This window comes from Papio anubis, chromosome 10 (genome assembly GCF_008728515.1).
Source record: "Papio anubis isolate 15944 chromosome 10, Panubis1.0, whole genome shotgun sequence".
Classification (NCBI taxonomy): domain Eukaryota; kingdom Metazoa; phylum Chordata; class Mammalia; order Primates; family Cercopithecidae; genus Papio; species Papio anubis.
In genome coordinates this window covers 42,993,657-43,006,190 of record NC_044985.1, presented here as the reverse complement: position 1 = coordinate 43,006,190, position 12,534 = coordinate 42,993,657, and the positions used below count along the sequence as shown (strand labels likewise).

Here is a 12,534-nt window from a genome sequence, read left to right as displayed (position 1 = left end):
TATAATATGCCTCAGAGAGGACCTGTTTGGGTTGAATTTCTTGGGATTCTTCGAACTTTCTGGACCTGAATTTTCATCTTTCTCCCAAGACGTGGGAAGTTTTCTGCTATTATTTCATTAAATTTGTTTTCCTCACATTTCCCTTCTCTTCACCTTCTGTAACACCCACAAGAATATTTGTTTGCTTAATGGTGTCCCATAAATCCTATAGACTTTTTCATTCTTTTTTCCTTTGTCTTTGTTTTCCTTTCTTTCTTTCTTCCCTGCTCCCCACCCCCTGGGTCTGCCTGTGTTATTTCAAAAGACCAATCTTTGGGTTCAGAAAATCTTTCTTCTTGGTCTAGTCTGTATTTTTGGTCCAGTCTTGTATTTTTTATTTTATTCATTGAATTATTTAGCTCTAGCACTTCTATTTGGTTCTTTTTTGTATCTGTCTCTTTGTCGATTTCCTCATTCAAATCATGATTTGTTTTCCTGATTTAGTCTAATTGTCTTTATGTATTCTCCTATTTCTTCTATCAAACCATATATTTGTACCCATTAATCAATTTCTCTTACTCTCCCTCTCTCACTACCCTTCTCAGGCTCTGGTAACCACCAGTCTACTCTCTACATTCTAGAGTAGAGTAGCTTTTTTAGTTCTCACACATGAGTGAGAACATATAATAATTTGTCTTTCTGTGTCTGGCTTATTTTACCAAGGATAATGTCCTCCAGTTCCATTCATTTTGCTGCAAATAACAGGATTTCATTCTTTATGACTGAATAGTATTCCATCCTAAAAATATGCTGCATTTTCTTTATCCATTTGTCTATTGATGGGCATTTAGGTTGATTCTATATTTTAGCTATTGTGAATATTGCTGCAGTAAATATGGGAGTACAAGTATTTCTTCCATATATTGATTTTCTTTCTTTTCTATGTATATCTACTAATGGAATTGCTAGATCATATGGTAGTTCCATTCTTAGATTTTTGAGGAAACTTCACACTGTTTTTCATAGTGAATAAGTTGGTTGTCTACCTTGATCTTACTTTTTTCAGTCTAGAAACTGTGAATTGGGGGGAAATTTTCTGTGTGCTTGGTTCCCGGCAGAATGAGGGTAGAGAAGCATCATGGATGTGGAAGTCCAATTCTCTTACCATCTGCTCAGAGTTTTTTCACTTCTCTCTTGCCCCCGGGAACTGTCTCATCCTCATGTTTGAATTTTGGGATGTTGCTGGTGATCATCTCAGTGCCGTATATTTATTTTTGGTTTTCTGAGTGGTTGGCGGCAGGGGCAGGGGGGCAGTGGGGGCAGGAACTGAAGCCAGCTTGCATCTGTGCCACTATTTTAAGAGTCCATTCTTCCTTTCTAAATATAAATATTCTGCTGAGTTAAAGGGGAAGAACTGATCCTAGTATATAAAATAAAATAATTATATCTGAAGAGATTAAGTTCATTCTGTTTTTCATTTAATATGCATTTATTAAATACCTATTGCATCTCAGGCAGTGGACACCAAAAAATTGAATAAAATTTTGTTCCTACCATCAGAAAGCTTGTCATATAATAGGGAGATCAGGCATATACATATATGCAGAATCTAGTACCTGATTGTTGAGAACAGAGTAATGCATGAATTTAGAAAAAGAATACTGACTTCTGGCAGAGATATAGAAGAGATCATGGAAGATTTCATGTAGAAGTTGAAATGGAACTTAAGAAAATGAGTATGGTTTGGACAGTTAGAGACCAGGGAATATCATACTAGGAAGTGGGAACAGCATGAGCAGAGCATGAGGATTGGGAAGCTTATCCCATGTTTGTGGAATAGCAAGTTATTGAATTTGACTGCAACATAAGATGTGTGATTGGGAACATGAAAAGGGATAGATTGAGGTGCTTGAATGCCATGGTGAACATTTCCTAAAGAATAGGAAATCTTTGAAGGATTTTGATTACTCAGTCAGCATACATGTATTGAGTGCCCATTATTTGCCTGCACTATACTGGAGATAAATGAGTAAAAGCAGACATAGTCCTTGCTCTCATGGAATTTAGAAGTAGAAAAATATTCATCAAATAATCACACTAGTATAACATTGTATTTATGACAAGGCTAAGGAGTATGGTCATGTGAGAACCTGTCAGAGTGCGACTTAGCTCCTGAAAGAGGTCAAGAAAGGATTCCTGTCAGGGGATCCTTTCATGTTAAAGTGAATCTTAACATGAGAGCTACAAAATGAGTGGTGTTAATGAGGTGAAGAGGAGCAGAGAAAAGCAATACAGATAAAGGTAATAGTATTTATGAAACCCCTGCAGTCAAAGGAAAAAGAGCACAGAAAGACCTGTACAGAAGAATAATGGAAGGAATGAACACAGAAAGGAAGAGCAAAGCTCAGAGGCTACCCAGACATTTCCATTTAAGTGATCCGATGAAACTGATAAGCATTTTAGTCTAAAATCCTTCAAAATATTTTGCTGATTGTTCTTACACTGTTTATAATATCAAAAGTTTTTAAATTTTATTTTTCAAACTTTTCTTACAACTATTTCTTTTAATTTTTTCTTCTTATTTCTACCTAGTTTTAGGAAACACAAGGTAAAATCTGTTAGTAACGATCCTTGAGATCTGCCCGTATCCAATGCTGTTTTTTAAGTAAAGGTAATTCACCCATTTGGCATTTTAAGAGGAAACCACAATAACACTGTTCTCTTGATATATAGGGTTGGATGTGTCCAGAGCCTGCATCAGAAAGGGAGGACTTGGTATATTTTGAACATAAGTCATTTACTAAATTGAGCAAGGAGCATGATGGAGAATTTACTGGCGAAGAAGAAAGCAGTGCACATGCACTAGAACGGAAGAGTGACAACCCCCTAGATATAGCTGTAACCAGGCTGGCTGATTTGGAGCGGAACATTGAAAGAAGGTATCTGAAGAGCCCCTTAAGTACCACCATTCAGATCAAACTGGATAATGTGGGCACAGTTACTGTCCCTGCTCCTGCACCATCCATTAGTGGTGATGGTGACGGGTAGGTTATTGAGATTAACTTGAAAAATTATTGTGCTTCTTTGCTAATTGGAGCCTATTTTCTATTGCCTGTTATCTATGTATCTTCTTGTATGTCTGTGATCCATACGGATCATGCTATTTGCATGGTGCTTTGTAAAAACTTTTTTTTTTGTTATGTGCGTTGATAATCCTGCAAAGTGATCTTACATTTACCTGGTTGTGACTAAGCTTTGAGGCACGTAGCCACAGTCTGTGCACTACATCAAATTTAGTTGCTTAAACCTTATACTTATTGGCTGTTACATGTTCTTGTCATTGCTTGGCTTTCAGTGTGATGATTGTTTCACATTCAGTAATCGTAAGTGTGGACATGACCTACTTAATTTTTCTATATTTCAATGCAGAATTGAAGAGGATATTGCTCCAGGGCTCAGGGTATGGAGAAGGGCATTATCAGAAGCTCGCAGTGCTGCACAGGTAGCTCTGTGCATTCAGCAATTACAGAAATCAATAGCATGGGAAAAATCAATTATGAAAGTTGTAAGTGTTTTTATTTAAGAAATATTATAACTAATTTACTTTGTCCTGTTTCTTCCAACCTCCAGATCTTTCTTAATTATACATTACCTACTGTCATAATAATGTATGCTATATTTGAGAGTTTTTCTAATTCTAAAAGATTTTTGATACTTTCCTCCTCACTGAAGGAATATTTCAAATGTGTTATCTTTTATTTTTTTAAATCTTGCTTCTGCCTCCTTTGAATATCGTTTATAACTCTAACTGAAGTTGTCTCCCACATTCCATCAGCACAATAGTTGTTAATCTAAATCTTGAAGGCCGTTTCACTGTTGTAAACAGTTCCATTGCTAACATTACCTGCTATATTACTGCATTGCTAAAATGTCTTTTTCTATCAGTTTTCATTTTTTAATTCTAAGAAGCACTTAGATTAGTAAATACAAAATAAGCAGAGAACTCTTAGTTTATGTGCTTATATCATGTGTTTGGCATCGGATGTGGTTGACATGAATAGTAGATCCTTTAATCTTTCCTCTACTAATTAAAATTGGTTTTTCACCTTTCTACAACCCCAATTATTTATCATTTAGTTTATCACAAAAATCTCTATTTTGTGTAAGGCACCAAAATGCTGTGTGTTCAAAATGCAAAGCTATAATTCATGTTTTCCAGAGAAATATTTATTTCAAATCATGTACAAGTGTCCCTCTTGCCTCTTTTATACTATCATATATAGAATTATCTGTTATATGTAGTCTTTTATGAATTACTTTAACATTTACTCTTTTTTTTTTGAGACAGAGTCTCGCTCACCCAGGCTGGAGTGCAGTGGCACAGTCTTGGCTCACTGCAACCTCCGCCTCCTGGGTTCAGGTGATTCTCCTCCCTCAGCCTCCTGAGTAGCTGGGATTACAGGCACCTACCATCATGCCTGGTTAATTTTTGTATTTTTTAGAAGAGACGGGGTTTCACTGTATTGGGAAAGCTGATCTCAAACTCTTGACCTCAGGTGATCCGCCCACTTCAGCCTCCCGAAATGCTAGGATTACAGGCGTGAGCCACTGTGCCCAGCCACCATTTACTTTGAATTACAGACTAGCTTTAAAATTTAAACATTTGAGATTCTTTTCATGAATGGCTAAAGGTGAAATTCCTCTATTTAAAATGGTTGTTTCCCTGAAGAAAAGAAGTGATTCTTAAATAACTTAGCATTCTTTCTTTCGTTTTTATCTTTATGCTTAGACTACTCAAGGTCTTATTAATTCCAGAAAATAAATTACGTTTCTTCTATGGTTTTTCACTGCTTCCTAAAATATCTATGAATCTGCAGTTTCATAATATGCTCGAATACAGGCCTTTCTCAATTCAGATTGGAATTTACTATAATTTTTTTTTTTTTTTTTGAGACAGAGTCTCTGTTGCCCAGGCTGGAGTGCAGTAGCACAATATCAGCTCACTGCAACCTCAATCTCCTGGGTTCAAGCGATTCTCCTACCTCAGCCTCCCAAGTAGCTGGGATTACAGGCATGCACCACCACGCCCAGCTAAATTTTGTATTTTCAGTAAAGACAGTGTTTCACCATGTTGGTCAGGCTCGTCTTGAATTCCTGAACTCAAATGATCTGCCTGCCTTGGCCTCCCAAAGTGCTGGGATTACAGGCATGAGCCACCACACCTGGCCCAGAATTTACTATAAATTTTAAGGCACTGTTCGATTCATTTAGTATTGTTTTTACCGGATACAAATATTTTTTCCTTCTAAAAATTATTATTAAAACCAGCTTGAAAGTCACCTTAGACAAATATATTTGGTAAGATCTAGGCAATAATGATTTTTTTAAAAAGAGAGAAACTGAGACTGAGTTCTTGCCAGGTATGGTGGTACATGCCAATAGTCCCAGCTACTCCAGAGGCCAAGGCAGGATCATTTGAGCCCGAGAGTTCAAGGCTGTAGTGCGCTATAATCACACTTGAGAATAGCCACTGCACTACAGTCTGGGCAACATAGTGAGACCTTGTCTGTAAATAAAATTGAAAAAAAAAAGATTAAGTCCTAGATCAAAATGAAATTTGTATTTATATTTTTCTCATCTACACCAAAGCAATCATCATGATGTGTTCAGTTTTATTATAAACTTATACACAGAAACCTAAAACTTGTATCAAAACCTGCTTTTATATTGATATATTTAAATTCTGCAATCTATAGCTTTATTTCCATTTTTGCAAATTCATTAACCTTTCCCCTGTTCTTCATCTACCCTTATTAATCATATAATTCTAGCTCTCACAATCTTCATTTCCTTTTTAAAATGCTTAATAATACACTTTTTGCTATGAAACTATCTTGAAAAGAAGGCAGTGTTTCATATTCAAAGATTAAGAAGCACTTTATAACCTTTAGAGACATTACAGTGCCTATAGTAATCCTCATAGTAAGTCCTAACAAAATATTAAAGTGCTCAATATCTTTAGAAATACCCTGTTGGACAAAGACCAAGCTTACCAAGAAAAAGAGGGAGTTGTCATAATTTGCCTCCAGATAATTCTCTGCCCACAGTATACTTTATATTGTTGTTATTAAACAGTAGGCAGCATCCACTATTTTTTACTGTAGTAGCAGAAGAATTAAAACCAAATAATAATATATTTATTGTAACATATTATGAGCTATTACTATAATTTTTCAAAATTGTTATGAGTTTGATATCTGTCACTCTTTCTTTAAAAGTATCAGGAAATAATTTTATTTTTAAATCCTAAGTGTGAGATGTAAGACAGACCTTGTAGTATTTATAGTTACCTAGTAGAGAAAACAATGAGTATTTACTTATGTTCATGAATCTCATTTTTAAATTGTGTTGTTACAGGGATATAAATATAACCTTGCATTGTTATTTCTCAGTGAATACTTTTACAGTAGAAGTTTTAACGATGTAACTCAAATATGGAGAAATAACACCATCTTAAGGTATTCAGTGATGGGGATGTTAGGAAAGGTCATAAAATAGATACGGATTGTTGGAATGTTAAACTCTGCTGCTTTTGCTCGTGGTAACCGTGCCAATGTTAATATGAAATATGTAATATATATATTTGATAAACATTTGTCAACTTGAATAGTGTGTCTGCTGTTTTAATAAGATTCTACAACTATCATTGGTATACATACTAAGTTATATAAGAAGACCATTTTAGACTTTCCCAGACTGATACAATGTTGCATTGAAAATTAAAGTAAGTTTGAACGGTTAAGCTATTTTGTTTTTAAGAGCATATAAATACCTAACTTAAAGTAGTTTAAATGGTTTCTGGTTTTCATTTTTTAAAACATGGACTGCAGGACATTTTCTTTTGTGACTGGAATATGAACTAGTTGTCAAAAAACAATGTTAGTGCTTACCATCTTTTACAGCCATCTTGAAAGTTTTTACTTGTCTAACTTTTCTTCTTTCCTTTGTAAAACTTACTGTACAGAATATGTGTACACGGAAAAAGTCTTCTTTTTGCAGATTTAAAGTTTTTAATTATATTAGAAAATTTTCAATAGAAAATAACTAGTTTTATTTTTAATTCTAAAAAAATAAATAATGACCTCTTAATTTCTTACATGTATTGTATCTTTTTTCCTTAGAAACTGTTTTGTAGGATCCATTTTCTGCACTATGACACATGTTTGATTTGGGTTGATTTTCAAAGTTTCCCAGTTTGAACACATTTTCCAATCTATCACAATATATATAGATGAATTAGTCAAAAATCTAGGGTTATCTTTTAATTATACATAATTGTGATACTAATACAAGTTTTCTAATTTTGATTTTAAAAAATACTCTAACTCTTATTTCTTTCTCAGGATATCATGAGGATGCTAAGATAAGCAAAAGATGAAGCACATTAAACAAAGAAAACACCATGTATTAAAGCTATTCATTGCTTTATGTGCTCTAATGTCATGTTAATTATTTCATATGTTAATGTGTACATGCTTCTGAAGTGTGTGCAGGCATTCTGCCTCTAAGCTTTGTTCTTTGCAGTGTACTTGAAATGTGCATTTACCCCACAGCATTTACCCCAACAGAACTGCTCACCCGTCATGTGGTCCATATCTGTGTAACGAAAGATACATAGATGTGTATGGCTACTATATATTTGTTAGCAAGCGGAATGTTCATTACTAATATAAATTAGGAATTATGGTGCATTGAACATCCCAATAACTATTATTCATGGCAGATGGTTAATTTTAAATGATTTTTCATGTATTATAGTACTGCCAAATCTGTCGAAAGGGAGATAATGAAGAACTGCTTCTTCTTTGTGATGGCTGTGACAAAGGCTGTCATACCTACTGCCATAGACCCAAGATTACAACAATCCCAGATGGAGATTGGTTTTGTCCAGCTTGCATTGCTAAGGTAAGACGATCTAAAACTAAACTTTTTATTTTATTTTATTTTATCTTTTTTTTTTTTTTTTTTAAATACAGGGTCTCAGTTGCCCAGGCCGGAGTGCAGTAGTATGATCATAGCCCACTACAGCCTAAAACTCCTGGGCTCAAGCAATCCTCTGGCCTCAATCTCCTGAGTAGCTGAGACTACAGGTGTGCACTGCAAGCTAATTTTTTTTTTATTTTTCTTTTTTTTTTTTTTTTTTTTTTTTGTTTTGAGAGAGATACGGTCTTGCTATGTTGCCTACAGTGGTCTCATATCTGACCTCAAGCAATCTTCCTACCTCAGCCTGCCAAGTCACTGGAATTACAAATGCAAACCACTGCACCCAGCTCCAAACAACTTTTTAATTACTAGATTAAAATGCAGAGTTTTATGGTGTTTATGTTTTGAAGGCAGACTCTAGGTATTCCCTACCTCAGTTACTTTCTCCCATATTTAAACTCTTAACCTAATTATTAACAGTAAGCTAATTATTAACAGTCTTTTAACCTAATTATTAACTACCTCTCCATAAACTCACTTCAAACATCCATCTGTCCACCTCCTTTCTTCCCTTCCACTTCACTCCCTGTAGCACTTCAACTCCAACAATCCTTTGATCTCACCAGGACTTACAGTTTGTCTTAAGACTTTTCACTGTTGCTCTCCCATTTCATGTCCTGTCTTTCCTCCTAATCTGTCTTAGGTGTCATTATCCCATTATCATCCCAATCATTGATTCCACCATTAGGTCCTTTGCCTGCGCCTGCCCTTGGTAAAAACCATTATTCTGGTTAATTCTGATTTCTCTAGCACCTATACCTTTGTATCTGAATATAGCTGTGCAATACTCAGCCTTTAAATTCAAGGCATTAAGGCCCGGGTATGTTGGCTCACGCCTGTAATCCAAGCACTTTGGGAGGCTGAGATGAGCAGATCATTTGAGAGGAGATCAAGGCCAGCCTGGCCAACATGGCAAAACCCCATCTCTACTAAAAATACAAAATTTTAGCCAGGCAAAAATTAGTGGTGGCACATGCCTGTAGTCCCAACTACTTGGGAGGCTCAGGCAGGAGAATCGCTTGAACCTCGGAGGTGGAGGTTGCAGTGAACCCAGGTCATGCCACTGCACTCCAGTCTGAGCTACAGAGTGAGACTCCATCTCTAAATAAATAAATAAACAAGGTGTTAGAGGGCCTTTAATGATGTCAATAATTTATCTCTAGCTCTGTCTCCTCCATCTTAATTCTCAGCTTATTGTCATTCAGCTGAGAAAATGGAAGCCATCGGAAGAAAATATCTCATCTTGCCACCACATCTGCTGTCCTTCTGCTTCCAGGCTCACATACCTTACCTTCTCTGCTGTTGCCATGAACTCCTAACTAAGCGAATTTTCCCACTTGTGCCTCAGATTCCATCCCTTCTTACCCCCTTGGGAATGTTATTCCAGCAGTTCTCCCTTCTCCTGCATCACCGATTTCTCCTTCTCCGCTGGGTTCCTGTCTTTAGCCTACTGATGTGCTGCTATCTCTCCCATCTTAAGAAAACTAAACAAAAACCCTCTTCTGTCCTCACTTCTCCCTTAATCCAGTTCCTCCATTTATTCCTTCCATTTACAGAAAAACACTTGGAAAATGTTTTGTTCTGGTTCTATCTAATATCTCTCCTCTGGTTTATTCTTTGTTTAAGACAGAATCTTGATCTGTTGCCTTGGCTGGAATGCATTGACACTATCACGATTTATCGCAGTCTGGAGTCCCTCAGGTTCAAGTGATCCTCTCACCTCAGCCTCCCAAGCAGCAGGGACTACAGGCCTGTGCCACTATGCCTGGCTATTTTTTTTTTTTTTTTTTTTTTTGTAGAGATGGGTTCTCACTATGTGCCTAGGCTGGTTTCAAACTCCTGGGCTCAGCTGATCCTCACACTGCAGCCTCCAAAGTCTGGGATTACAGGTGTGAGACAGCACACTCGGCCCTGATTCACTCTTGAGCTCACTATAGATTTTCACCTCCACAGCTTCTCCAAAAGTGCTCTTATCGTGGCCACAAACAGCATTCACATTTCCCACTCCAGTGATCAGTGCCTGTCATCTGACCTATTACATTTGGTAGAGCTGAACACTTTCTCCTCCTTGAAACATTGATTTTCACTTGACTTCTAGCATACCATACTCACCTGGTTTTCTTTCCAGTCTTTGCTTCTTCTCAAATCTCCTTCACTGATTTTTCCCCACCTCCCTGATCTGTAAACATTGGAGTGCTTTCTTTGCCTCAAGGTTATCATCTGTAAAATGGGATAGTATCTGCTTTGTGGGGATTTGTGAAGATCAAATAAGGTCATATATGTAAAAGTTTTTATAACTTTATAGTTATGTGAAATGTTAATTTTAATACTTTATTATATTTTAGACTATATTTCACAAGATAGCAAGTGGTCTTACATGGCATCATATTCACTAATAATCATTTTTTGATTATTTTGATTATTCTCATTACTTGATCATTTTTGTCATTCATAGTTAAATATAACAACAGCAGTCTTCACTGATTGTACATAAAATTACCTTTTAACTTCATAACTGTTAAGTTATAGAAAGTTTCTCTAACACTCTATGAATTACTAACAGATAAATGTTTTCGGTCTTGGGAGTATTACCTGGTAGGTCGTTGGATGTTTGTTTTCAATAAATTTTCTTAAATTAGTATCCTAGCTATCTGCCATTCAAGGAGTAGACTTGGAGACATAAGATCTGTAATCTCTTTTGAGCCTTTCTATGTGAATACAACTTTCTAAACTTCTGCTTTTTTTGTTTCTAAATGTAGTGAACTAGATGTTTCTCACAACAATAAAACTCTAAACATTGATTTTTATATATAAGGAAGAGTTAAGGTTTTTAAAGTATCTTTCCAGTTAATTCATAGTTATTTAAAAATATTTATACTATACATACACCTTGCTCTCAAGTGGGTTTTTCTGCATACATTACCCTGATTAACTGTTTTTACTGTGCATGTATGTATGTGTGTATGTATGTATATATGTGATCACAGGATCACAGAATTGAAAAGATGTGTATGTGTGTGTTTGTGTGTGTGTGCATATATATACAACATAGCTATACCTCAGTATCTGCAAGGGATTAGCTCCAGGATCCACCATGGATACCAGAGTCCACAGATGCTCAAGTTCCTTATATAAAATGGAATATTATTTGCATACAACCTACACACATCCTCCCATATACTTTAAGTCATCTCTAGATTATTTATAATACCTAATAAAACATAAATGCTATGCAGATAGTTATTATACCATATTGTTTTTTATTTATTATTTTTTATTGTTTTGTTATGAGGGGGTTGGATTTTTTGTTTTATATTTTCTTTTTTTTTTTTCTATTAAGACAGAGTCTCACTCTGTTGCCCGGGCTGGAGTGCAGTGGCATGATCTTGACTCACTGCTGCAACCTCTGCCTCCCGGGTTCAAGCGATTCTCCTGTGTCAGCCTCCTGAGTAGCTGAGATTACAGGCATGTGCCACAATGCCTGGTTAACTTTTGTATTTTTGGTAGAGGCAGGGTTTTGCCATGTTGGCCAAGCCAGTCTCGAACTCCTAACCTCAAGTTATCTGCCTGCCTCGGCCTCCCAAAGTACTGGGATTACAGGCATGAGCCACTGCACCCAGCCTTTGTTTTATATTTTCGATTTGCAGCTGGTTCAATCCATAGATGTAGAACCTGCAGATATGGAGGTCCAATTGTATTAGTGCACACTCTTAGATACACACACACATACACACACAAACTCACATATTAAACATTTCAAACTTCATTGCCTACAAAAGCCAAGTAAATGACATGAAAGAGTTCATTGGACCCCTCGTGGGTGCTGTGGCAAAGAGGGGAGTCATGGCCCTATTTAAATTTAACAGTCAAAGCTCAACTTCACCCAATTGCTGTCATGTAGGAATGTGGGCCCCATGTTCCAGAACCCACTCATATTTCAAGGGAAGTCGAGACTGTGGATTTTTATGTCCTCCCAAATATTAAATATTGGAAACAAATTCAGAATTTTTACAAGCATTATATGAACCAAATACATTCTGTGGCCTGTTTGGAGCCTGCGAGCTACCAGTTTGTGACTTATGTCAATATATAAACAAGAAAGATATGTGCTGTTGTTCATGAAATCTGGTAAGTGTTGCTTAAGACCCACTAAGTTCCTCTTTGAATTTGTACTGTAGCCAAGAAAAGGTGATGGGGATTGGGTGGATGCCCTGCCCAAGAGCAAAACAATAGGCAATGGAGTAACTTGATGAAAGTTTGCTTTTGAAATATGTGTATTTGCGCTATTTAATGAGATCAGTTTACACACATTTTTTTTTTGGTTTTTTGTTTTTTTGTTTTTTTGTTTTTTGAGACGGAGTCTCGCTCTGTCGCCCAGGCTGGAGTGCAGTGGCCAGATCTCAGCTCACTGCAAGCTCCGCCTCCCGGGTTCACGCCATTCTCCTGCCTCAGCCTCCCAAGTAGCTGGGACTACAGGCGCCCGCCACCTCGCCCGGCTAGTTTTTTGTATTT

At 36.5% G+C, this 12,534-nt stretch overlaps 1 protein-coding gene across 39 annotated transcripts in view; it reads left to right on the top strand.

The window, feature by feature from the left end:
• The window catches only part of BAZ2B (bromodomain adjacent to zinc finger domain 2B), a 407,614-nt gene that overhangs the window by 382,329 nt on the left and 12,751 nt on the right, over nt 1–12,534 (top strand). For 31 of the 39 annotated variants that reach the window (XM_031651777.1, XM_031651775.1, XM_031651781.1 and 28 more), the window contains 3 exons: nt 2,713–3,023; nt 3,409–3,544; nt 7,798–7,944. In XM_031651777.1, coding sequence (XP_031507637.1) covers nt 2,713–3,023; nt 3,409–3,544; nt 7,798–7,944 — 594 coding nt within the window. Of the gene's footprint in view, nt 1–2,712; nt 3,024–3,408; nt 3,545–7,797; nt 7,945–11,923; nt 12,359–12,534 lie in introns of those variants that run through there. The other 8 variants (XM_031651794.1, XM_031651802.1, XM_031651804.1 and 5 more) reach the window with 4 other exon arrangements.